Below are 26341 nucleotides of genomic sequence, written 5' to 3'. Positions count from 1 at the left end.
AACCAACCAAACAGATCTAATATAAGGATGCATCATTATCCAGGAGTAAGGTAGTAAATAATACATGCAGGTAGTAAAGGAAAAAAAAAAAAAAGGGAAGCGAAATCTCAAATAATCGATTGAAAACATAACCAAAGGTTAGCAGTTCTCCCTATTTTCTTGCTCTTATTCTGAAAACAGAAAGATTAAATAGATTGATTTAAGCAAATATGCTTTGAAATGCCATAAAAGTCTCCTCTTCTGGTGCAGTATTGATAAACTGCCTGGGTGTATCACTGGCATTTTAGTTTTACTAACCCTGCAAGAAGAGGCAGGAAGCGAGCGCATTTTACCTCCCTGCCCGCCTGCCCTGGGAATTGCTTAAACAATTTCCGTGTGCGTGTGTGAGTGGCTCCACACCGTTACCTGCTGGGCTAAAGGGTTCCTTCTCCGGGGCCCCTCTGAATTCCCTCGTCAGATGAATGGGAGACACGGCCTGTGACCAGCTGAACTTCATTATTTAGTTACTGCTGCTGTATTGCATCAAGAGAGCGACTACCTAGAAATGCTTTATGCCCACACCCCCATTTTCTTGGTGGGGGATTTATAGGCCCATTCGGCAAAATTCTACTGAGGTGGAGCAGCAACATCATTCTGTGTCTTCAAACAAACAGCCACCCCGCTGCCTCTGATCAGCGTTCCTGGGATGGCGGTGATTGAAATTTAGCACTTAGAGCGCCTTAATTGGCACACAGATCTGCTAAGCATATGCCCCCACCACAGGCATGCCATCTGATGTGCCCAGGGGGTGCCCTGCGCCTCACACATGCTCACATTTTGCTAAAGAAGCAAGTTTTGAACAGATCCTGGAAGCAGACGTGCTATGGTTTGGGGGGGCGGTGAGGCCTAGAGGACAGATCCTCAGGGATCCTTGCCTGCCGTTAGGTGACCATAGTTCTTCATTTCCCTGAACCCCAAACAAATCTAAGGTCAGGGAGTTCCAGTTTGTTTGCTGTGAAAAAAGCGTTAAGAATGTGTTCACTGATGCTTGTGCCTTTAGTAAATCAAGCACTGTGCTAGCAGAGTGGAACTTGGAAGGATCTGGCGCTCCTCGGCAGCTTGCTGCCTCCGAATTTCAGTTCAGAATGTTCTGTGCTCACTGTGGCTACAACTGATCCCTTGGCCTTCAGAGAAAACCCAGGAAATCAATGTCAACATTTTTCTGCTGAGTTGGAAACAGCAGGGCTGGGCCAAGTTCTAGGTTATGGGTACCAGGAGGAAAATAGGAAGCTCAACAGAAAACTGAGCAAACTCATTATGTTCTTTCCTTTTGTAAGAAGAGCAAGTAAAAGGGAGGGGAATCAGTGGACAGGAACACACTGCTTTGTTGAATCTTCGCAAGTGTCCTTGAGCTCATGCACTTCAAGTAACCAGGTGGACCCTGGTCACTGCTGCAGGCACCAGAGGAGGCTGCCTTCTGAAGCTGCTGTGATGGGTGTGAGTTTCAGTGGGACTGACAAGGGGTAGGCCAGCTCTCTGATGAGCGCTTCTGTTCTAACTGCATCACGGATTCCCAGAGCTCCTCTGTGTTTTATCTGTGGTCTCTTCTGGCATCAGGCAAAATCTTAGGCTCCTAATAAATGTTTGCTGAATTTCAAAGAATGAATTAAATAGTCGTAGTTCCTCTGAGTGAGGTTGAAAACAGCGATACATTAAATTTCAGAAGAGGATTCGCTGTGAAGCTAATGAAGCTTACATTTCGGTGTCCTGCAATTCCATAGGTTCCTTCCCTGGACCTGTTCCTAATTTTTAATTTTATCTGTTTCTTATGGAAGCCTCTCCATCCCCCAAATTCTATAAGCTTTAGGACTCTGTAAAACCTAGATTTGTTCCCATTAAAATGCTGTTGCTTCGCCCTTTTATGGTGCTTAGTGGCTTCTGTCCAATGGCTTTCCTAGAAATTGGGAAGTCAGAAGAAACATTTAACACCAGATTCACAGAGGAAAAAGGAAAGGAACTATCATTTAAGAACCCCATGCTAATTGATACATAACTTTCACTTCTTACCTAATTTAACTTCTCACAGCAATTCTTTCTGGGAGATAGTAATTACCTTTCACCCCTTTAATACATGGGGATATTGAGGTTCAAAGAGGTTAAGTAACCTGCCTGTATGGCCCAGCTTTAGGGCTGGGAACTACATCATTGACCTTCCTCTCTCCCAACCATCTGCTCAGTGGCTACCTTGTGGGGTGCATTTTTGAGCTCCACCAGCCAGTCCTTCTGGGAAGCGTTAAACCCACCAGGGTAAGAAATGCCTGGAGGGACAGGTTAACTCTTACAGCAGGGAGATATGGAGGAAGGTGAGGAGAGGATGGGCCTAAGGCCAACCCTTCCTTCAGCAGCATAGCAAAGGTTGTAACAATTCATTCATGTTAAGCACCCATTAAAGGAATCCTAAACACTCCCTTGAGCCATTTGAGTTCTAAGAGATTGTAATTGTTTGAGACTAACCTTGAGGTCTTCTTTTGCCTTCAGGTGATTCTCATCTTGACAAAGCTCTACGACTATAACCTGGGGAGCATCACCGAGAGCTCACTTTGGAGGTAAGTAGATAGATTGAGCCAATAATTACCATGTTATTTAAGCAGGATATCTGCTACTGCTTTCTCCCACTCCTTTCTCCTGGTCTGACCAGGTTCCTGGTCACGTGCACTCCTTGCTTCCTCCGTTCCTTCTGTTTCCCTTAGCGATGGGAGGGTTGGGCTTTATCTCCAGGCAGGCCAGAGCCAGACCTTCTTTATAGACACCTTCTTTTGGTCAGATTTTCTTGCTAAACTGTTCAATAGGTTGTGTTTATGCATTGAGGTTCCCAGGGTTCTCACTGACCTGTGAGATATTGGAGCAGAAGTGGGAGTGGAGGTTTGTTTGCAGAAGGGGTCAACACAACCTCTTGGGTCTGCAGACCCCAGGCTTGGTACTCAGTGTAATCCTCTTTAGCAGCCCCCCTATGGTCGTGGTCCTGGGCTCTTTAGCAGCTCACGGCTCATATGTACACCCTTGTCTCTGGGATTCACGCTGTACCGCCTCACACCTATGGAGTGTGCAGTAAAGACTTTTTCAAATGAAGGGGTAGAAGTTCTTAAGGGGAAGACTAACTCCTTGAATATCAGCACAAATGCGCGTTGGGCTGCCAGCGTCAGAAACCACAGATGGGAAACTCCTCAGAAACCCAATATATTCTTTTCTTTCCCTTTGTTTCTAAAACTCTGCTTTGTTGTTGCTCTTACTCTTGATTGGCCCTTCTCACCAGCCTGTGTCAGGTGCCCTTACCTGAACTAATCTCTGAAGCCCTGGAGATCACTGCCTCTGACCAGCTAGGTCTGGATCGGGTGATAATCCCTGAGCCAGGGATAGGATGGAGACAACCCCAGGGATAATATTCAGTGATGTAACTGAAAGTGTGGAAAGTTTGGTAGGAGCCTTAATAAAAGTGCAATTCTTTAATGCGTTAAGAGCCTGGTACCTACTGTATTGTTTAAATTCTGTCACTTTTCATCAGAATCTCCAAGACTCTGAGTGAGTTTATGCTTCCCTGATAAATTTCTCTAACATACATACAAATATAAGAGTAAAAGCCATATTTCTTTCTGCAGTGCATCAGTCACATGTAGTGTAGTCTGCGTGTTAGAAAATTAAAAGATGTGCAGTTTTGTCTCAGTGGGACAGAGGCTTTTAGCAGCTGTAACTCTACCTGTGCAGTGGGAAGGGATGCTGGGGGTGCCTGAGGAGCAGGTTGTCCCAGACTGCTGAAGCTCAGGCTCTGATGGGGCATTGTTACTGATGCCTCAGCCCAGGAAGAATGTTCTCTCCAATCTTAGGGGAGGGGGTTAATGAAATAAAAATAGCATCACATTTCATTAGTATCAGGCCTCCCCTCTGATGGAACAGTCTCCTTGGGCTGATGCTTGGGAAGGTATGGCAAGAATGGCCTGCTGGGTTTTCAATCTTAGGGTCAATTTTTCTGGAGGATATATACAGTCATGTACCGCATAATGACATTTCAGTCAACAGTGGACCACACATATGATGGTGGTCCCATACGATTATAATACCGTATTTTTACTGTACCTTTTCTATGCTTAGGTGTGTTTAGATACACAAATACTTGTCATTGTATTATAATTGCCTGTGGTATTCAGTACAGTAACATGCTGTACAGGTTTGTAGCCCAGGAGCACAGGCTATACCACATAGCCTAGGTGTGTAGTAGGCTATACCATCTAGGTTTGTGTACACACACTCTATAATGTTTGCGCAGCAGTGATATCACCTCACAGTGCGTTTCTCGGAACATATCTGTGTATCTGTGTCATTAAGCAACGCATGATCATATATATACAGTCAACCCTCTGTATCTATGGGTTCCATATCCTCAAATTCAACAAATCACAGATCGAAAATAAGGAGGAAACAATAAAAAACACATATAAAAATATAAAGTTATAGGAAAAAAAAACAATACAGTGTAACAACGATTACATAGCATTTACATTGGATTAGGTTATAAGTAACCTAGAGATGATTTAAAGTATATGGGAGGATGTGCATAAGTTATATGCAAACACTATACCATTTTATATTAAAGACTTGATCATCTGTAGATTTTGGTATCCATGGGGGATACTAGAACCAATCCCCCACAGATCCTGAGAGACAACTATATAGAGATAGATAGATATAGACATATACACATATACATATACACATATATTATACCCATAGATATGTAATTTTATACTTTTCTAAAATACCCACAACAGCCATTTGCTATATATGTCATGTATTGGAAATGACTACTGTGGGTACACTATACTGTTAGAAACTGGTCAGTTTAGTACTTTCATAGGAAAAGCACAAACCTTACTGAAAATGAAATTTAGAAGAGAAAAGAGAGAATGAGGAGGAAAACTTTTATAGTACTTCCCAGTCCTTTGGTAGGACTGGCATTTTCGAGCAGCTCATCGTGCAGAATTTCCATGGGGCAGGCCTGCATGGGTGCAGGACAGGGATCAGGAAGCGAGAGCCTCATGGTTCCAAGTCATCTAGTCCAGCCCTGCTTGAGGGAAACTAGATGACCAAGCATGGACTCACTTTCTCCTGCACAAACTTGTACTTTTTACTCAGAAAACCTGCCTATACCAAAACCTGGAGGCTACAACCCTAGCCAGGTCTTGGACCTCCCCATGATGTCCGTAGTACTGAGCACAGAACTTAGCACATAGATAATGCTCAGTAAGTCTTTGTGAACAGAGCAGGGCACATAATTTTATCTCTGCTGCTTGGTCGTCCACAGATAATTTTCTTTCCCATTCATTTATTCAACAAAGATGTATCGATTAACTCTTTTATGCCTTGGATTGTTCTGGTCTAGGGAGAGAAAGGTGCGTGTGTGCATAGATCAAGAGCAGATAGACTCTGTCCTCCAGGAGTTCTTCTCTAGAGGGGGACAAAGATGTAGGAACAGTTGAGGTAAGAGAGAAATGTACTTGCATGTAACCTGCCCCATATAATTGTATTGAGTAATGTGCTTAAGCAGCCACCCAGAACTGCCAGATACCAGAGGTAGATCTAATGTAAATAGACAAACTGCCATACAACCATGAGTGCTATAATAAAGAAATGAGTGTTGCTTCTTTACTTTGCTCATGTGTCTATTTTCTCTTCTCAACTTTAAGTTTTTAAACCCAGTACGTTGCTGGTTTAATGATAATGGGGATAATGGTAACAGTGACAATAATAATAAAAACATTTATTGAGCATTTATTCACCATGTGTCAGGCATGATGCTAAGTGCTAGATATGCATTTTTACTTTCTTTTAATTCATTTTTAGTGCGCCCAAGGTCATACAATTACTGAGTAGTAGCCCACAGACCTACAGACATGTTAGTAAACGCCATACATTTATTGCTTACCTCTCTTTCAGAGCTCTGTCTCTTGGTGCATCTTTCTATACCTAAGTAAATAAACAGAAGGTTGCATATATAATTATATATATTATTATTACATAACATATATATATATATACACATATATATATATATATAAAATGAATAGAGTTTTCTAAGCACTATAACATTCTGAGCAGCATTTGCCCTACTCCTAAAAAATACTGGGCAACAGAGAAATAGCTTCTCATGCAACACATAGATACATGCCTTTTCAATTAAACCCTTATTCTTTACAAGTTTTACCAGCTGGATAGTCAAAAGCAGGCAGGTGGTACTCTTGGGGTATTAAAATAGGGCCAGGCCTAGAGACAGTTGACCTTGTAGTGATGTCCTAGGTCTTTAAACCTCACTGGATCAACAAGCCAGGGATGACAGAGTGAGATGCCGCTGTACCACATTAATGAGCTTTCTCTCCCAGTTGGTCTTGTCATTGATTACACCTTAATCTTGGAGCACATTGTTGATTTTGTTTTGTTTTTTGTTGTTGTTCACTCAGCGAGTCAGAGGGGGAGGAAGGAGGGATGATCTGAATCAGAACAATTAATCGCACCTTAAAATTGTCTCTACCTTATAGTGGATTAAGCTTGGAGATTTGTAGAGCATGATGGTTTTACCATATTGAAGCAAGATAAGCTTAAAGGTTGAGATAAATAAAATGTCAAAATCTGGATACAATATCTCTGAAAAGAGTCCTCTTTTTTCCCTCTTGTACTATGGTAATCAGCACTGTGTCTAGAGAGGCTTAGCCCTAGGCAATTCCGGAAGGAGCTGAGAGAACACTCTCTTAAAGGGGCACCCAGCACGCAGTGCTCTCTCTCAGCTGTTGGCTGACGTGGCCGACTTCTCAAATTCAGTGTCCCATTCTCAGAACCCCATGAGACACAGCAAGCTTTTGACTAGATCTCCAAAATTGTGCACTTTTCAAATAGCAAAACCTGCTTTTGGGGCCACAAAAAAACAAATGGTTAAAGTAGAGAGAATGTGTTAGTTAGGCTTTTTATGGGATTCTGAATTTGTAGCCAGCTCTGTTTCCCATTTTCCCAGGACACGCTTTGTTTTTTCTTGAATGTTACATATAGTGATTATCAAGAGAAGTTTCCCGGTAGTGTTTGTGAAGACATGGCCATGGAGGGCTTTGGGGCAGAGGCTGTGTGCGGCTGGCTGCAGCCTGTGCTTTCTGGAGAACTCCTTGGGTCCAGACTGAAGGAAACTGACCCACAGGCTGCGAGCCCACTGCCAGCCCTGCGGGTGATTCCCATAAGCTGGAAGCCTCCTTTCTCTTCCCAATCCCCATCCAGGCAAGCAGCAATGGGTAACTTGGGTCAGATTGTTAGTCTGTGCTTTGAGACATGTTTTGCTACAAAATCCAGTTTTCATTCAGCTATAAACACGAGGCTCTATATTACACCCTAAAAAATAAAAAGAATATAGCCAGAGTGTAATAATTTCCCTGCAAGAGAACTTTTCACATCATGCAAATCCAACGATGCTGTTCATACCTGTGCTTACAAATGTTTAGTATCTTCCCAGTGGCTCATAGGAGATAGCCAAGCTTCCAGGCAGGATCAGGAGGTGTTTGGATTGTGGCCCTGTGGATTCCGGATTCTGGATTCTTTTGAGTTTTATAACTCCCACTCCCATCCCATGCTGGTGTCACACGGACCTTCTTGTGTTTCCTGACTTATTATATATTTATTTTATTAAACCTTACTATTTTTTAAAAAAAATCACAGAAGTAATATATGCCATGTAGTGAAAGTTAACATAATTAAAATGCAGAGACAAATAAAAAAAATTGTTGATAGTTTCATACTTCCCACACAGATCCAGCTTTCCTGACATCTGTGATGTTAAGAGTTATGGGTGATTCTGTTCATATCTTTATGACCCAACTGAAAATGCCAACAGATGTATACATATTTTGTGACTACTTTTTCATTTGTTTGTTTAAGAAAATAGGAGTATACTGTTCACTGGACTCTGACAACCTGCTTTATTTCACTTAACAATGACTCATGGATGACTGTCCAGATGAATGCATTAAAAAAAAAAACGAGTCCCATTTATAAACATTCCATAGTAGGGATGTTGTAGAGTATATTGAGTTAAACAACTGCATGCCTAATTAACTTATGGTGTGCTTCCTGGCTACCAAGAAGTGTTCTCAGTGCTTTTATCCTCATAACAATCCTATAAAATAGGCACTGTTAGTATCTCCAGTTCTCAGAGAGACAAGTATGGCCTAGAAAAATTAAGTAATGTGCTCAATTGTCCTGTAGCTAGTCAAGTGGCAGAGTTGCTCCCAAGTCTACTCTCTTAACACCTGTGCTGCATTGCTGCCCATCACCTTTCTGATGGAACTTTAGCTCATTTTCTCAATATTGACTGTTTCATACAGTGTTTCAATAAACATATCTGTAAACATGTCCTTTCACTTTGGTAATTTTATCTCTGTAAAGTAGGGTAGAATCCTAGAGATGATATTGCTGTATCAATATATGCAATAAAAAAGTAAATAAATGCCGGAGATTATTTTCCAAGAAGTTTGGAACAATTCATACACCCACAAGCAACAATAGCTTACAGATTTCCCCAGGCTTTCACTTGGACTGGGTATTTTCAATACGTATTTATTTTGGGTGAAAATGACATCTTGATCTCAGTGTGTTTTATTGGGTATTTCCCTGGCCCCTAGTGATACTGGGCAACTTTTCATATGGTATTTGTCTGTGGCACTGTGGTCTTGTCTTCTCCCTCACCCCCCAGGTAAAAATAATCGCTTCTTACTCATTGATCCTCTAGCATGCTATGTATCTTTGAATTATAATGGATATCAAATGTGTATTTGTTTAGTTCAGTTTCACAAATATTTATTGGACCTCTACTGTATGGCAGACATTGTGCTAGGTAATCAGTGGAAACAAACATATGAGTAAGAAATTGTTCCTTCCCTGCAGAAATTCCAAATCTAGTGAAGGGCAGACACTCAGTGGATAATTATGGAAGGGTGATAAATGCAGTGTAAAAGTTATACACAAATTGTTGGGACGTTTGTCTATTTCCATATTAGCCTGGAAATGCGAAGGCTGTGACCATGTCTGAGTTATTTTTGTTTGCTCCACACCCAAAACAGAACCTGGCTTATATTAAGTATCATCTTTTTTTTTTTTTTTTCTTTGAAGTAGTGTATTAAGAAATGGTTTAGGGTTGCTGAAATCCAGGTCTATGCATGTCTTTTACTTGTTTACATCCTAAGTTTTTAACCTAGTGCCTTATATGTAGAAATACAGTTTTGAATAATGTGCTACATGAGCTAGTGGAATTCCACCACATTGCACTGGTGAAGGAAGAATACAACCAGTGCCAAGAGTGAAAAGCCCAGAGATTCAAGTTGGGGAACCTGTTCAGTCCATAGAGCCCTAGGCATGCTTATCAGCCCCCTTGATTTTAACAAAAACCTATTGCACACCGCACGAAAGCTGCTTCTACAAGGATCTGGATGAATTCTGCACAAAGATGCTACAGACCTTCCTGAGACCTGTAAGACCTGTGTCCTTACACTCCTTCTTTGCCTGGGTGATCGGCACCCTGCTAAGTCCCCCACTTCTCCTTTTAGCAAGTAATGCTAAACACAGAAAAGCAAACACTGTCCTGATGTTCAAATAACTTTATCAATGTGAGCCAAGAAAGCAAGTGCAGAACGTTTTCCTAGTGAAAGCAAAGCAACTGACATTCTGATTTCAAATCTGGTTATAGATTCAGGAAGTAATTATAATGTTAATTCCCATTTTGCTACATTGCTTTTGAACATCATACGGAGAAATCTTACATCTGTGAAGTCCCTTGAGATATAAATCACTACCATCCAGTTCCTTTCCACATCCTCATATTTCCTCAGAAGGCTTTCCTACTCACTCAATGTTTTGTTTTATCCTTTTATGTCAGAATTTAAGGTCATTAATAACTAATCAAACAATGGAGATTAAATGCTCTTTAAGTGTAGAATTCTGTACTAGGCATAGAGAAAGTCCAAAGATCTCCAGAATACAATTTCATACCCTCTAGGAACATAGTCTCACTATGCATTCAGTATGACTAGATCCTCTTCATTTTTGAGGTCTTAGCCTGAATACCAACTCATTTTTAAAAAGACATTTATAGCCAGGTGGGGCGGCTCATGCCTGTAATCCTAGCACTTTGGGAGGCCAAGGCAGGAGGGTTGCTTGAAATTAGCCAGGTGTGGTGGTGCACACCTGTAGTCCCAGCTACTCAGGAGGCTGAGGTAGGAGGATCTCTTGAGCCCAGGAGTTTGAGGTTGCAATGAACTATGATGAGGCCACTGTACTACAGCCTGGGTGACAGAGAGAAACTCTGTCTCAAAATAAGTAAATTAATTAATTAAAAAAAATAAAAAGCCATTTATATCTACACTATTAAAAGTGGGCCCTTGCCTCTTTTTGTCACAGCTCTTTGTTTCTTTCATTCATTGCACATACCACGATTTGTAATGATTTTATTTGTTACTTGTCTATTGTATGATGCCGCCACTAAAGTATAAGCTCCCTGAGGGCAGAGACCTTGTCTCTCTTATCTTCTCCGTGCCCAGAAAAATGCCTGGCACACAGGCATTCAAATAAGATTTGGCAAATTCACCAAATGTATAAATAAATACATACTCTGACTCAGGCGAAATGGTGTAAATCCATTTATGAATAAATCTGATTGTTTCTCTTAAGTAATTCACAGTCTGGTGGGGAGAACAGATAAACAAATGAGATTACATCAATGTGTCACGTGCCATAATAAAAATACCACAGGTGTTCCGAGATGGGAAAGGGAAAGCTTCCTGGAGGAGAGGAGACTTGAGCCGAATCTCAAAGAAGGAGTGAAATCAGACTAATAAAGGAGGTTAATGATTTGTTTATTGAGTGCATACTGTATTCCAGCACTTCAGGAGCTGTTAGCGTGGCGTATTGAGGAAATTGCACTAGATTACAGTACGTTCTGTGTGCGGAATGGACCCATTCAAATTTTTCTGTGCTAAGTGTTCTAACATTTGTGCTAGAAGAAGTAATATATTTTTTAAAAGGTCTAGGGCAGGGGAAAAAGTTGATGAAATATGAATTTCAGGGAAAAAATTATCTTGGTGTTATGTAGAGGATTCCCTTGGAAAAGAATAAAACTGGTGGCCATGGGCACAGTAGTCAGTGAAGTAAGAAATAAGAGATGAAAGGGGCTGACTTTTTCAGGACATGGGAAAATAGAATATGGATTGCAGGGGAGGGTGATTTCGATAGATCTTATAAAGTAAGGATGGACAGGACGGGTTGGATGAGTGAGAAGGTGAAAGAGAGAGAAGTATCTGCAATGACTTTCCCACTTTTATCTTTAATAGTCCAGTGGGCAGTGAGGATATTTGCTAAGAGAAGAAAATCAGGGAGAGGAGAAATGATGGATAGGAGATGGGGTTAAGATGAAAAGACTGAGTTTCTTTTTTAGTATGTTGAGGTTGGGCTGTATTTAGATAATTCAAATGGGAATTTTCAGTGAATTATGGTATATATGGCATTGGAGTCCAGGCAGAAGGAGTGACGTGAAGACAGACGTTTGGAAGGCATCAGCATAAGCAGTAGAAGCTGTGTTAATAGGAGCCCAGAGAGAGTGTGTAGAGGAAAAGTGAGAGAATTGAGGAGATCCCCAGTCCCTACACAAACAAGGGAATCTGAGAGGAGTTGGAGAGGTTGCCACTTGAAAGTTGGAAGAAAAACTGGGCAGGCACAGAGACAAATGAGAAGAACATAAAATGCCACAGAACAGTCAAGTAAGAAAATATTTGTGAAGTGGCCACCAAATTTGTCAATGCAGAAGACGTTGGCTCAGTGGAGATGCTGGGGGGAAAGTTGGGGTACAGTGGGCTGGGGATGCATGTACATCTGCTCTGCTGAGGCCACTGAGGACCTGCCATATATCTAGTGAATGGGCAGCCAGGGAATGGAGAAAGCGTAAGTGGTGACTCTTCTAAGGAAGGAGCTGTGAAGGGAAACAAAAGTAAGAGGCATAATTTTGCATAAAGGAGGTCATAGACTAAAGGAACCTTTTCCTTTCTTTAAGGTAAGGGCAAACCTGACTATGTTTATATTTTGGGGGGAGAAATCAGTGGCAAGAAATTGACAATGTAGGAAAATTTGGGAGAGGATAGAACTGATAGGGAATCAATGATTGAGAGGGTATGGAATCAGCACTCAGATGGGGACATATCCAGCCATGGTAGATCAGGGAGGGGTGGGGGGTGGACGGGGGGGTGCCTCTTCTTTTCCAACGAGCAGGCCATGGTAGGGGCACCCATAAATCAGCTTTCCTGAGAGATGGGCAATTGAGGGATGTCCTGCCATTTGGGTGTGTGTTGAATGTGAGATGGGCTTGAGACTGGACTTGACAATTTGGAAGAGCCGCTGAGGAGGTGTGGAGAGGGCATGCTCAGGGTCAGGCATGCACGGTGCTGGGTACTGCTCAAATCCCAGCTGAGGTTGTGCCGGGGCGTAGCGTGGCTGTGCTTTTGTTCCAGTGAGCCTTGTGTGATACTGCAAGAAGGCAGTTCATTATGTAGTTCTAGGAGATGTCAAGGAAGGACAAGAGCACTGGGGGTGGGGTGGAGGGGATTTGAGTGGTAGATAAGGGGGTTGGAACTAAATAGAGAAGGAAGGAAGTGAAGTCAGGGGTGGGAGGAGGACAAGCAGTGAAACAGCAGGACCCAGATGCAAGCATGTTTAAGAGCCTAAGGAACACTTAAGAAATAATATCCAGAGGAGTATGACTTTTTGTAATGTAAAACTTAGAACACATCTTGCCTCCAGGGGCCTCTGTGAATGGGAACTGGTCAGAGCAGGTAGAGTTAATCAGACAAGGCTTTTATTAAAGCTGCTGTTAAGAAATTCGCTGGGCTCTGCAGGAGAAAGAGCTGCTGTTTTTCTGCGTGCATGTGGAACAGCTGGGTCTACTTGTCAGTTCCCCCCACATTGCTGAGCTATCAGTGAGTGACGAGCCATCCCCACGTATTTGGAGAACACTGAGCAGCCTTCTCTGTTCCAGCTATGGGAGATTTTCTCCAGGCAGCTCTTTACTCCAAGACCTAAGACCTGGGTATTAGCTACGACCTGTAGTCACCGGTCACTGTGGTACTCTGTCAAGACAGAGCGGCGGGCTCAGATGTCATGTTGAAATAGTACTGACGTCCTTTCTAGTCACCATTTTCCCCCCGCCACTTGCTCTGGAGCCCATTCCAAAAATGTGCTCCTTTTATACTAAAAACTTATTTTTTCAGAGTTTAATTTTCTGGAGTCTTGTCTCACCTTGCTTTGGTTTCTCCTGTGCCTCTCCCACTGGGTGCCACATTCCTTGATGTCAATCACTCCACTTAATAAAGTTCTCAAGAAAGGGCAAGTATGAAATGTTCCAGCCATGGCGAACTACTTGTAGGTTCTGCCACCGCAACAGGTGCTCTTGGAAAGCCATTCCATGTAACGGGTCAGCACTTGGGGTCTGGCCTTGGACTGTCTGGGCATGAATCCAGGCTCTGTCCACTTACTGGCTCTGAGACTATGGGCAGGTTTTTTAATCTCTCTGCTTCATTTCCTCATCAGAAAAAGTATACTTATGTTATAGGATCATGGGGAACACTTAAGCATGCACAGCCTCGTAATGCAATAAATAATGCAAAACCAACAGACACACAAACACTTTGGATCTTGTACATCTTTGGTCTTTGCTTGACATGCCTGTCCCTTTCTAATTTTCCTAATAAGTAACAATGATGGCCATTTATGCTGACTGCTTACTAAGTGCCAGACACTGCTCTAAGTGCTTTATGTGTATTATTAGCTAAGCTAATTCTCAAAATAACTCTATGAGATTGGTACTATCGTTAGATCCTTTTCATAGATGAGGAAACTGAGGCACAGGAAAATAACTTTCACAGGGACATAAAGATACTAACCAATAGAGAAGCAACCTGAACCCAGTCCTGCTCCAGAGTCCAGGTTTTGAACCCCAATAGTGACCTCCTCTTGTGAGATCCTTCCCTAACCATCCCTTTCCACACAGAGAACGAATTACTGCTCCTGTGCGAACTGTGTTACATATTTTTCTTTATGAACAAATTACTTTAAATCATGAGCACTTTCTGTACATTTATTACCTCTGCTGGGAATATTTTGAAGGTTGTGTGTTATCTTGTTCACCCTTGACACTCCACACCAGGGACAGTTCTTGGCCCATAGTAGGTGTTCAGGAACAAGAAGCACTAGGATGAATTTATTGGAAAAATATTTTTTAAAAAAAATAATCTGTGTCATCTGCGGATTTAATTAATTGATACAAAGCTTGTCCCATACTATATATCACAGGCAATCAAAGGTTAACAGAAGGTAGTTTACTAAAATGTCAGGTTGTTCTCTAATTTATTGTCATTGCATATGAAGATGACAAATATTAATTTAATTTCAGCATATATACAGTGTGACACTATTTTCTGCACATCTAATGATGCTTCCATGAGTGCTGGAAGCTATTATAACATAATGGTAAAGTGGAGGTAAATTTATTCTTATGCGTGTTTCTTTTCCTTCTGTTAGCATTATTAGAGAATTGTTCAAATACAAAAGTAATGCTGGGCCCATTGAATTTGTAATCCCAAGGACTGCACATTGTGCTGTCACCCGAAAATTAACTTTAAGGAGGGGTATGGGGGACACCATTATAGACCTGGCTCAGCTTTGAGGAGGCCCGGGGAGCTGTGTGGGGCAGTGAGGCTGGTATCCAGGGATCAGAGGCATTGTCCTGTGTATCACAGGACAAGGGAGATGAAAGCAGTATTACTGGAGAACTTTAGAAAAACCTTTTTCTTATTTCAGGTGAAGTTTCCGAGATATAGTTCTGTTCATCCATAAATCAAGCCGGGGCACTTTCAGCTCCGTTTTCCTCTTTCCAAAGTGAAATGGTGTGCTGAAGAGTTATTCCTCAGCACGGCTTTATTTCTTTCTCCTGCTGGGATGTATTAGCAAGGTCATCACCTTTGGTTTATTGGCTTCAAACAATCTGTGATTGCAGAGGATTATGACTTCTTAGCTTGCAGAAGCAGAAGATGCAATCAATTCATGAAAGGCACAGGACTGTTTTTTTTTTTTTTTTCCTTTTAAAAATGTATATTTATTTCTGCCAGCATTTCTGGGGACAAAGACTTAAAAAAGAATCTTGAAAAGAGTTTATCTTTGGATATCCTGCTTCATTACCCTTTTCAAATGAGAACATTGAGTCAGGCCAGTGTGAACTTAGCTTTAACTCTTTATGTTTCAAAGAAATAAGATGATTTCAGAAAGGTCTGTCTTCCCTATGCCCAACCCTAAACAAAATTAATTGCCAAATTTATACTTATTGTAGTTTGCCAAATATATACCCTTTGAAATAATTGGGGACTTGGATTAGACATGCCTACAGATTGATGAATATGCTCTCTTTGGTAGGGCCAGGAAAATTTGTCTGGAAACCTTTAAAGTGTGATTAGTATTTACTGTGAGATCAGTTTTCTCACATATTTTGCCATCATTTCCCAATTTCATGGATCATTCTTTGTCAGCTTTTTATTGCTCTGCTCCTGATTGGGAACCTATCACTTCTGACTTCAAAGGAATGTCAGAATTTCAGCTGTCTTCTTCCTTCTTCATTATGCGGGACATTTCCTCTTTAGGGTTGCAAAAAGCAGTCCCAGTCATCTGTCTCTTCAAAACTTAACAAATTAGTGTTACAGCACACAGACAATACATTTGCCAGGCAGTGGTGGGTCCCGGCCTATAGAAACCTTGGCAGTAAGAATTTTGCTGACACCAAGTGCTCTGGTTACTGCTGTTCTCTTAATAGGGGTCTGACCTCTTGAGTTCTCCTTTTTGGCAGCACTCCAGAGGTCACAGGTTGATGCTCTGATGCTGAGATGACATGTGAATCTGTGGTCTCTGCTTATAACCACCACTTTTTTTGTGTGGGTTTTGTTTGGGGCAGTTTTACAGAATCTGCAGGACTGGAAGGCTCTTACTCAGAGTGGTCCCTGCTTAATTATTCCCTGGGCAGTCTAAGCACATGATACAACTGCTCCCCCAGTCACCAGGAAGCATGTGGGAATGGGGAAGGGCCAGTGATGCCAGCTACTTTCTAGATTCCATGTAGCAGGAAACACCTGAGATGGCTGCTTCCTTGCTAGTACTGATTAGCTTAGCTTTACTGCTAAATAGCTAACATGGTGGCCTGAGATTCATCAGTTCAGCACTTCTGCTCTTGGGGAATAATTCATCGATGTTCCCCATTTTCTCCTAACATAAAACTCCACAGGATGTCTTCAGACTGAAAATTAGATCCATTGTAGTAGGGCAAAGATCAAGGCGCAGGTGCCCAGCTAGTTTATAATGACGAGCATCAAGGTGATGGGTTAGGCCTCTGAAATAGGCCTTGTGGACTAGAGCAGGTCGAGCTTGTGAATTTCGGTTCCTATTCCCTGTACTTCCTGGGCCTGCTTTCTTCATTGATTTGACACTCCCTTTGAACCTTGATTTCCATATCATATATTGGGGATAATAACACTTCCATCAATCACGCTATAGTGAACAGTAAATAAGATATTTTAAGAACTTGCCAGGCACTTTACAAGAGGTAGACATATAACTGAAACTAGAGTTTCCCAATGGTAAGGGCAAAGAGGGAAAACAGCTAACTATTGTTTACTGAAAGCCTATTTCCTCATTGTAAAATGAGTATTCCCAAAATTCCGGTCTTAGTTAAAGTCGCTATTAATATCTGGTAAGTTGATAGTGTTCCACACACTCTACAATTTGTAAAGTGCTCTGTGGATGTTAGTTATCCCTACCTGGGAGATGGAGCAGGGAAAACATGACCTTTATGCTTTCCTCTACCCTGCGGGGGACAACAGAAGTTGTCTATTCAAGAATCACTGTAGTCCACCGGATACTGGACTCATTGAGAGTAAGTGTTCAGTTTCCAACTTCTTTGTTTTGTAGCCCCAGAGCGAAGAACAGTGCCTGTCACATAGCAAGTACTCAATTAACTATCTCTGTAATGTGTCAATAAATCACTGAATTTATTTTGGCTTCCGTTCTATTGATCATATGCCTGGCAACATGCTAAGTATTATACATCCCACACTCAGTGGCTCTCAATCCTGGATACATTGAAATCTCACAAGGAGCACTTTAAACTATTATATGTGTTGCTCCACCGAAGACTAATTGAATCAGAATCTCTGGGACCGAGCCCAGGACATAGGTAGTTTAAAAGCTACACAGGTGATTTTAATATGTGAAAGACACAAAATCAATGAACTCTTGGCCCATTGTTTTCTTGGAGTTTGCTTGAATGACTAACACTAATGTCGCTGATTACTTACTTCTGGGCATCCAAGTTTCAGTGAACCTATTCTCCCATCTTGCCATTTGTCACGGCTGAAATATTCTGCATTTACAAGAATGCAAATTTATTGTCCACAGTAAGAGTGTAATCTCTTTTGCATCTAGTTCTAAAACACAGTCGTGCTGTCCATGTAAATCATAAACTTAAATCCCTTTGTAGTATGAAAGAAACATGTAAATTAGGATGGGGAGAATTAATGTTGACAAAGATCGCTGATATGCTGCAGGGGCCCAGGTCTCAGATTGGTTCCAGATTCACTGTTGGTGATCATTCTATAACATTACGAAATGAGGGGGCACTGCCTAGAAGGTGGTTTGAATTGGATTCTAATCTCTACTTGTTTGGTTTGCAACTGTTTTGGCACAAAACAGCTAAAATTTGCCGTTGCTCAGAAGGGAGTTCTCACCTTGAACTGAGCTCAAATTCTAAAAAGGGCAGAGCGGACAAGCTCATTTTGTGTATTTTTCCAGGGTGTCCTTAGAGCAAAATCTTGTCTGGATTCCTTGGAATTGTATTGCTTTCTTTTTCTTGGATGTTAACATTTTCATTTTCCTGAGTCTCACTAAGATGTCATTTTGTCCAAGAAGCAAACATAAGCTGTTCCGTAGACAGGCATACACACGTGTGGTGGGGACTGGGGAGAAAGATCACCATCACTGTAAGGCAACAACTTATACCTTTGCTTTGTCACCAGTGACAAAGTTAAATAGCAACTCAAGATTCCAATAATAACGCAGGGTGACAGCAGTGCTGTGAGGTGCTGCAAGGAAGGGGACCTTGATGCCAAACAAATGGTATCATGGAGCTATCAAGAGCCAAATGCAAAATTATTTTTACTCAAGGCAGTGATTTCTATACTGTTTTTTTAAAAAACTTCAGGGTATCCTTGGATATTTCAAAGAACATCATGCAATTCTAAAAATAATAATATATTTGTGGAATATATAATAGCATAGTATGCTCTTATCAGTGAAAATGGAGGTGGGTGAAAATTCACATAACATCACTGCTCCATAAATGGGAGGATCAAATGGACTCCTGATCTGCTAGATACATCGTTTCCCCATGAGAACATGCCCAGCACGTACCTGTCAGTGTCTCCAAGCCCTGTGCTGTTCAGAGCCTCCTTGGAGCATGCAAGCCTGTGAATATTCCTGCTGTTATGGGAGAATTTGCTTTTTTTTTTTCCCCACCCACCAGATATTTTACCTATCTTACTGGAAATATGTGACAAGGATTTGCAGTGCATTTATCTCCTATCACCCTTTTGTTTCTCTTTTTTTCTCTTACCTTTGATTCCAGAAATGTTTTTAAAATAATGGATGGTAGTTAATAAACAGTGTGGCAGGCAGGAAAAAATGAACAGCAAAGCACTGTGCTCATTTTGATAGACTACACTGTCTGCAGATAATTTACCAGGGCAGAGTGCTGACATGCACAGCCCCAGAAGAAGGACTCATCCCCGTTCTTAAACCAAAATCATTCTTGAAAGTTTCCATTATTCATAAGGCACCATCCATGAACACCGCAGGAGGCTGTCCCGTGATGATGCATCTGAGCTGGTGACTCTCCAGTTCAGGTGTTAGAAACGAGCAAACATCTGTATTTGTGCACTTGGGAAGATTGCCAACTTTCAGAGCAAGAACTTAACACTGGAGTCCAGCATGGTGAAATGGAATTTTCTGCCTTTATTAACAAGTATTTTCCCTGTTTCCTTCTGTGTTATCCTCCATGAGTTCTGACACCCTGCTTTTGCAACTGCTTATAGCTCTATCATGTTGACTTTATTTCATCATTTTTCAGTTTTACCTCTACTGTAAACCCCTTGATAGAAGGACCAGGACTGGAGTGCCTGGCACATTAAATAGACTTGTTAATATTAATTAAATGAATGAATAAATGAATGAATAAAGATACAAAAGAATATTTCTGGAGATCTCTAGATAGGATCAAAGTGAAACCAGCTCCTAAATAATATTAATGTCTGACACTTTACTAGGAGAGTATGAATAGGGCAAGGATATCTGTGGGCCTTCTCAAAATTAGGAAATAAATTATATAGACAGTATCTATTTCTCAAGATTCCACTCCAGAGCATGTGGCTTTTCCAGAATCACGCAGTTTGTGGAGATCATAAGAGCGCAGTGTCTGCAATAATACATCTCATAGGCAGTTCCACTACAGTTATACCTTAGGAAATTCGGATTGCAAAACTCCTTTGAGATCTTCTGAAATTATCTTGTCTTTGAAAGGCAGATTCCCCCACATCTTGTTCTTAACTGAGAAGGTTTTTGAGCAAATGAAATTTCAAGAGTTAGGTGAGGAAGCATTAGGACATTAGTCTTCCTGAACTTTTCATAGAAATTTCTCTTAGGAGCTTTACCTGACTAACCTTATGATTAAAAAATGTAAAAAGTCTTGACTCCTAAGAACCATATCATGTCTTCTCAAATTCTACTAGGAAAAAAACAAAACTCAGCAAGATAAAACAAGATGCACCTCATCTGAGCATGTGAAATATAGAGCTTTCCTATATTGGTGCAGTGCCCATGGGCAGGCTGTTTTCTTCAATGTGAAGATAATAATTTATAATTAGATGCACACATGTATACATGCACACATAAACATGCATATGCCAGCTTCTACATATCCCCAGTAGCAAAATGAGGCAAGAGTAGCAGAGGGTTCTGCAAATAATTTGCATTCCGTATACAGCAGCCCTGCCACTTATTTTGCACAGTAAGCTGATGACTGTTTACTCTAAGCATAATGACTCTGTTAGGAGTGACCTTATCTAGTGAATTCCTAACCAGTCAGTCTTAACCCTTTAATTAATTAATTGTATTAGCGGAAGGGGTCCTCCTGCCCCTTCTCCCTTAGCAATCACTCATTTTACACCATAATCAAAATTATTAGTTTGGGAATTTTAATGACCATACACCATTTATTTTCATCTTTCTAGCTGACATCTCAACAACTGAGTGCTCTGATTTATGCTGTGCACGTGTGTGTGTATGTCTGTGTGTGTGTCTGTGCCTATGCCCTCCTAATTGTGTGTAGTCATTTGTTTGTTATAGGAACTTTGCTGACTGCTCCAAAATTCAGCCAAGAACAGCAGCTTAAGTGACAAAGTTTGGTTTTTCCATACACTCAGGATACTAAAACAATGAAGAGAAAATGAACCAGAAAGTCTGCAATGTAGCCTTTTTTTGGGGGGTGGGGGGTGATCTGCTTTTCCAGAAGCTGATGAGGACTGTAATCTGTGGCTTTATTATTAGAGAAAGAGGAAGAAAAGAGACAATGTCTTTTCTTTTTATAAAAAGGCCATTTTAATAGGGAGAGAAAGCAAACATAAGCCACGTCTCTATAGATCTCAGTTTTCTCTAATGGGCCAATTCACTTTTTCTATTCTAATGTCCTAGGTCTTTTTTTCTTTCTTTCTTTTTTTATGATTTGAATTTTTCTATTAACTGCTACAGGGAGATCTACATGTAATGTATAGTGGGAAGGAGATGGAAAGGGGATGAGCAATGCACAATTTCTAAGGATTTTTGAAATCATTTGTTCTAGAAAATTCATTTTCTTCTGATCTTAGAGTATAATCTCCTTCTAAGTCTCTCCTCTAAGGCTAAGCCACCCTTGAACATGAAGCAGTTTTTCACTACTGAAGCATATTCATGGAGACAGAGTGACACAGAAGGAACCATTGATTTCACACCTATGAGAGCTTGTGCATTTCTTATGGATGATTTAATGTGTCTCGTCATCATTATACTTTAATAGTATGCTTTAATTCGATGTAACTGCAATTAAAAAAAGGATTTGTTCGTTTTTCTATAAAATAGCATATATATTCACTGTAAAAATTAGAAATATAGGGAAAGTTTATTTGCTAAGAAAAAAAGGCAAAAGTAAGAAAAAGTAGGCACTATGCATAGGTGGGTGGAAGTTAATTTCCCTCCCCTTTGTGAGACAGCCTTTTTTTTCCCCCTACTCCTCTTTGGCTCCATCCAAGGTAAATGGGATTCCTCTGCCCAGAGTCTATGTGAGATGCTCAGATGTGACTTTGCTTCTGTGGGCTGTTGCATAAGAGTCCCAGGGCCTGGCCGGAACAGGATCCATGCAGTCTCCTCCCTCTACACTATCTATCCCATATAAGTACCTCACCTGGAAGAACCATGGCTACACCCTTGAGTCATATATTAATTTTTCTTTCTATATTACAGTCCTAGAAACTGAATGGATAAACTAATGGTACAACCTAGGCAGACATTTTGGAGGAAGAATGGCTTTGGTTTGAGACCCTTGATCTAATATCATCTTAATACTACTAAAATCCATTAATAATCCCCTTACTTCAGAGTTAACCACTATTATACTGGTATTTATTTATACCTCTGGGTGAGGTTTTATACTCTAGTTTGTATTCTGTCTTCTTTCTTAATATTTTATATTAGTTTTAACCATATGAGATTTTCAAATGTGGATCATTTTTGAACTATAAAAATGACAATTTCATGTGGTTTGATCTAATAATAGTAAATGCTTAATAAAAGGTAACTTTATTATTGGCTAAGTACTTTATACAGCTCATCTCATTTAATTCTCAGAACAACACACTTAGATAGTTACTTTTTTTAATTCCCACTTTTTGAATAAGACAATTGAAGCTTAGAAAGGTAAAGTGATGAGTTCAATATTAAATGGCTGGTATGGAAGCAAGCTAGTATTGAAACTCAGTTCTCAAAAAAAAAAAAAAACTCAGTTCTCTTTGACTCTAGAGTCTTTTTACTCAGGGCACACAGATTATTTTTAAATCACACATTCTTAATGGCTGGAAAATAGCTCTTTGTATGGATTTACTTTATTTTTATCTTAAAAATATTAATCCCCTGCTTATCACTTAGGTTGTTTGTGTTTGTTCATTGCTACAAAGAATGCCGTGATGAATATAGCTCTTAGGATACAAACAACTCTATACTTTAGTGGGACTGAATGCATTTGCTGTAGGTCAGTCTACTGTGTTCTACATAGATGGATAATACCTAGTATGAGCCTTGTGATTTAGCAACTAGGAAATTATTATCTTTTTAAAGTTACTTTTTTACTTTCAAAGTGTGTTATTTTAGAATTATTTAAATAGCAGATCTCTGGTAATGTATTTATATAAAATATTATATATTTTTCTTAATAATGTATTACGTATGCACAGTTTTCCAGGACTACAACTATTTTAGAGAGCCTAATAAACATGTAATCACAGCTCCTTTCCATCATCAAGAAAATCTTAACAAAATCATTGGCTTCACTTCTCCATGGAATGCACCTTCCCTTCGGCTCTAGTATTACCCCCAAAGAATATAGGGCCACTGTTTTCAATTGTGCTGTTTTGCTGGGAAGGTATCATTTCATCATAAAAACACAGTGATAGACTTGAAGCAATTGTATGTAAAATGCTGCATGAACAAATTTTAGGTTATCCAGATATAAAAGTAAAAGCTAATTGTCTGAGCTGAAACATTCTCGCTTGTCTCAAGCAATTGTTAAATGGAGGGAATAGGGTGGGAGGAAATTGCTATTGGGGTGGAAGAGACTCTGGCTTTGTTCTGGATATGAAGGGGTTGCATGTCAGTGAGCAAGCTGAGGCCATCAAGAGGGACTGCTTATTAGCCTCTGTATTCAAGCCAATCTCATGCTAAGCAGGGAGACAGTGTAATTTGGGTGTTAAGTTTCTGTTTCAGGGACACAGCCAGGTAAGTGTGGGTCCCATCCAGGAGTCCGAAGCATAGACTAATGCTGTGCCTTGTGGAGCACTATTCATGCAGAGAGGGAAACCTGAGCGATGGCCCACAGCGGAGCTGGGGGAAATCTGAGGCTGATCTAGCCTGTGGCACAGAAAGACAGGATAAGGGAAGCACCTTTGTGCTGTACCAAAAATTATAGAAAGTAATCACTTACCCAGGACTGTGACTCTTCCCTTGCTCCAGATTAGTGGTACTGCCAGAGTTTTGATATTTTAATTTTCAGTGACTCAATGATTACAAAATGACTATTTTTTTTGTATTAATACATCAGGTGTGATACATAATATAACATGGAAAAGTTAAATTAAAAAATTTGGAAGTAGGTATGTTTTAGAAAATATGTGCTTCTTTAGTAGAAATGTATCTTGTGAGTAAGCAACAGAATCGTCATTTTGCATACATCAGGACATCTGAAGTTTGCTGAAAATAGAACAAAAATATATAAAACCCTAGATACGAATTTACACAGGTATTCATTTTGCTTGTCTGACCTTATTAAAAAAAAACATTAATCACACTATAATCATGTTACCTTAAAATACGAAAACAAAACAAATCCATTCAGTTAAATGTAAAAGTTTAAAAAAAATAAGACTTGAGGATTGCTCTTCATCTGTTTTTCAGGGGTTATCTAGCAGCAGCACCAAAATCTTGCAAAAATAGAAAGAGAGGATGGTGGGCAACCATTTTGACTCTTTCCACCCATCCGTTCTTCTTATACTTCCCTTTCTTTTCAATTTCCTCTTTTGCCTTCATGCCTTTTGGAATAGCTCTTGCCTAAGACAAATTAGATAGAGAGATAAAGAGATAATTTGTGGGATGTTCATAGTAGGAACAGATGTCACATTTTTTTATTTGTTTTGATTTGGTTTTGCTTTGTTTTATTTTTATCATATTGGGTAGTTTTATCATATCCAATAGGATAAAATGTTCCCTTCAATCATTGACCAATTTGTCATATATCTCCAACATCATGCATTTCTCACTGGAGCAAATTATTTTTAATTAAAAAGTAGATGATCATTTAAAAAGCCTTTGTCAAGAGAATGAGAATACAAGCCACAGACTGGGACAAAATATTTGCAAAAGACATGTTTGATAGAGTACTATTATTCAAAAATATACAAGTATTCCTAGAGCTCATAAATCAGAAAACCAGTAACTTTCTTTAAGAAAAAAAAAAAAAACAGGCAAAAGATCTGAACAGATAACTCACCAAAGAAGATATGTAGATGACAAATAAACATATGAAAAGATGTTCAACATCATGTAGGGGAATTAAAAATTAAAACAATGATATGTCACTAACGCAGAATGGCCAAAATCAAAAATACTGACAACATCAAATGTTGACAAGGGTATGGAGCAACAGCAACTCTCATTCATTCATGGTGGGAATGCAAAATGATAGCCCCTTGGAAAACAGTTTGACACTTAGAAAACTAAGCGTGATCTTAACATAAGATTCAGCAATTATACTGCCTGGTGTTTACCCAACTGAATTGAAAACTTATGTTCATATAAATATCTGCACATGAATGTTTATAGCAGCTTTATTCATAATTATCAAAACTTGAGTGCAACCAAGATGCCTTTTAGTAAGTGAATGGATAAACAAACTTTGGTACATACAATGGGTCTTCCTTCACATTGAGCTGAAGTTAACTAGTCTATCCCCCACATCCCTAGAAAGGCAACCCCATAATTTCCTACCCTGTTGAGGTTCTACAGTAGTGTTCAGTAGTGGTTGTATGTTTAGTACATGGTACATGGAACATGCCCCCCCAAAATCATAACTTTGTCCTTGGCTCAAAATTAAAGTGCTGAAAGAAACTTATCCCCTTCATTCTTTCTTAAGCCCTACTGTAAGCTTTGTTCACCACCTGAGGAGATCTACCCAATAAGACTGTCCATTTACAAATGGCATTTTCAGATTCTTGACCTTTTTTTTATGTATTTCTTAGTGTTTTTCTACTTCTGGGACTTCAAAAGTTCAGCAGATCAGAGGGGATTTCTCAACTCAGTATAAGATATAGCAGACTGGAAAGCAATTTCGTAGATTTCCCTTGTGGGAGTAAGGTGCTTGGATTGTATGAGGTCAGACCCTAGAGAAAGCTTTTCTGGAAACTCAGGCAACACAGGAAAGAAATAAGCATTGTTTAGATTGAATTTGTAATGTGCAGAGGAGGGATGTTGGCTTGCTTACATGGTTTTGCCTTTTGGTGCAGCAGACCCTTGGCATTAATACTCACAGCGGGTTTATAGTTTCTTGTAGTTTCTACTGAGCCCTTACAGTCTCTACTGGGGTACTAATGAAATGGATGTCATAATTCCAAGGTAAGTGTAAAATGGATGTTCTCCTTCCTCTCCAACCCCTTCCTCCCTTATACCGATTTATAAGGAAAATGAATCTTGGAACCTGTTATAGGACATTTGCATTCTTCAATCCTATAGAGGAGTCAGATAAAGGATATACAAATTGATTAAGAGGGGGAAAGTGAGAGAATATTGTAAGCCTGATATCTCCCGAGAAAGTTGTACTCTGAACCCCGTTTTCCCTATTTTAGGTAGTTGGTTCTGGTTGCATCAGTCAAACCTGGTAAGGACCAGGGAGGTGGAGACATTCTGTAGGACTTGCATATAAGGAGCTAGGTGAAGAGCATTTCTTGAGAAGGAGTTGTCAAGTGCTGGACTATTTCCTGTCCCCACCACATGGAGGTGGGAGAAGTCTCCTCTCACTTTAAGCAAAGTGAGGGGATGGGCTTCAAGTCAGCTTTACCTGTAGCTCCCCAGATTTCGGAATATAAAAAGCGGAACCTGACTTGTGACTGAGACAATTAAAGTGGTTTATAGATTGAGGTCTGAATCCTGCTTGGGAATCTAGAGTGAGAGGCAAGAGCTGACCACCTGCTAGAGGGTGAGCCAGGGAGGGTGTCCCTGCTTTGGTGCCTTGGAGCTGGGAAAAGAGAGTGTTTTTCCAGGAGCATGCAAGGGCGAGTGTTGCTGGAGTCCACTTAGGTCTTTTTTTTTTTTTTTTTTTTTGAGACAGAGTCTCACTGTGTTGCCCGGGCTAGAG

At 40.3% G+C, this 26341-nt stretch overlaps 1 protein-coding gene across 4 annotated transcripts in view; it reads left to right on the top strand.

Annotated features, from left to right (window-relative positions):
- Positions 1 to 26341, top strand: part of SORCS1 (sortilin-related VPS10 domain containing receptor 1) — a 581564-nt gene that overhangs the window by 200527 nt on the left and 354696 nt on the right. For all 4 annotated transcript variants that reach the window (XM_012661649.1, XM_012661648.1, XM_012661647.1 and 1 more), the window contains exon 2: positions 2518 to 2585. In XM_012661649.1, coding sequence (XP_012517103.1) covers positions 2518 to 2585 — 68 coding nt within the window. The remainder of the gene's footprint in view (positions 1 to 2517; positions 2586 to 26341) is intronic.

This window comes from Propithecus coquereli, unplaced genomic scaffold (assembly GCF_000956105.1).
Source record: "Propithecus coquereli isolate 6110/MARCELLA unplaced genomic scaffold, Pcoq_1.0 Scaffold73, whole genome shotgun sequence".
Lineage (NCBI taxonomy): Eukaryota > Metazoa > Chordata > Mammalia > Primates > Indriidae > Propithecus > Propithecus coquereli.
This window is presented reverse-complemented; position numbering and strand designations above follow the sequence as displayed.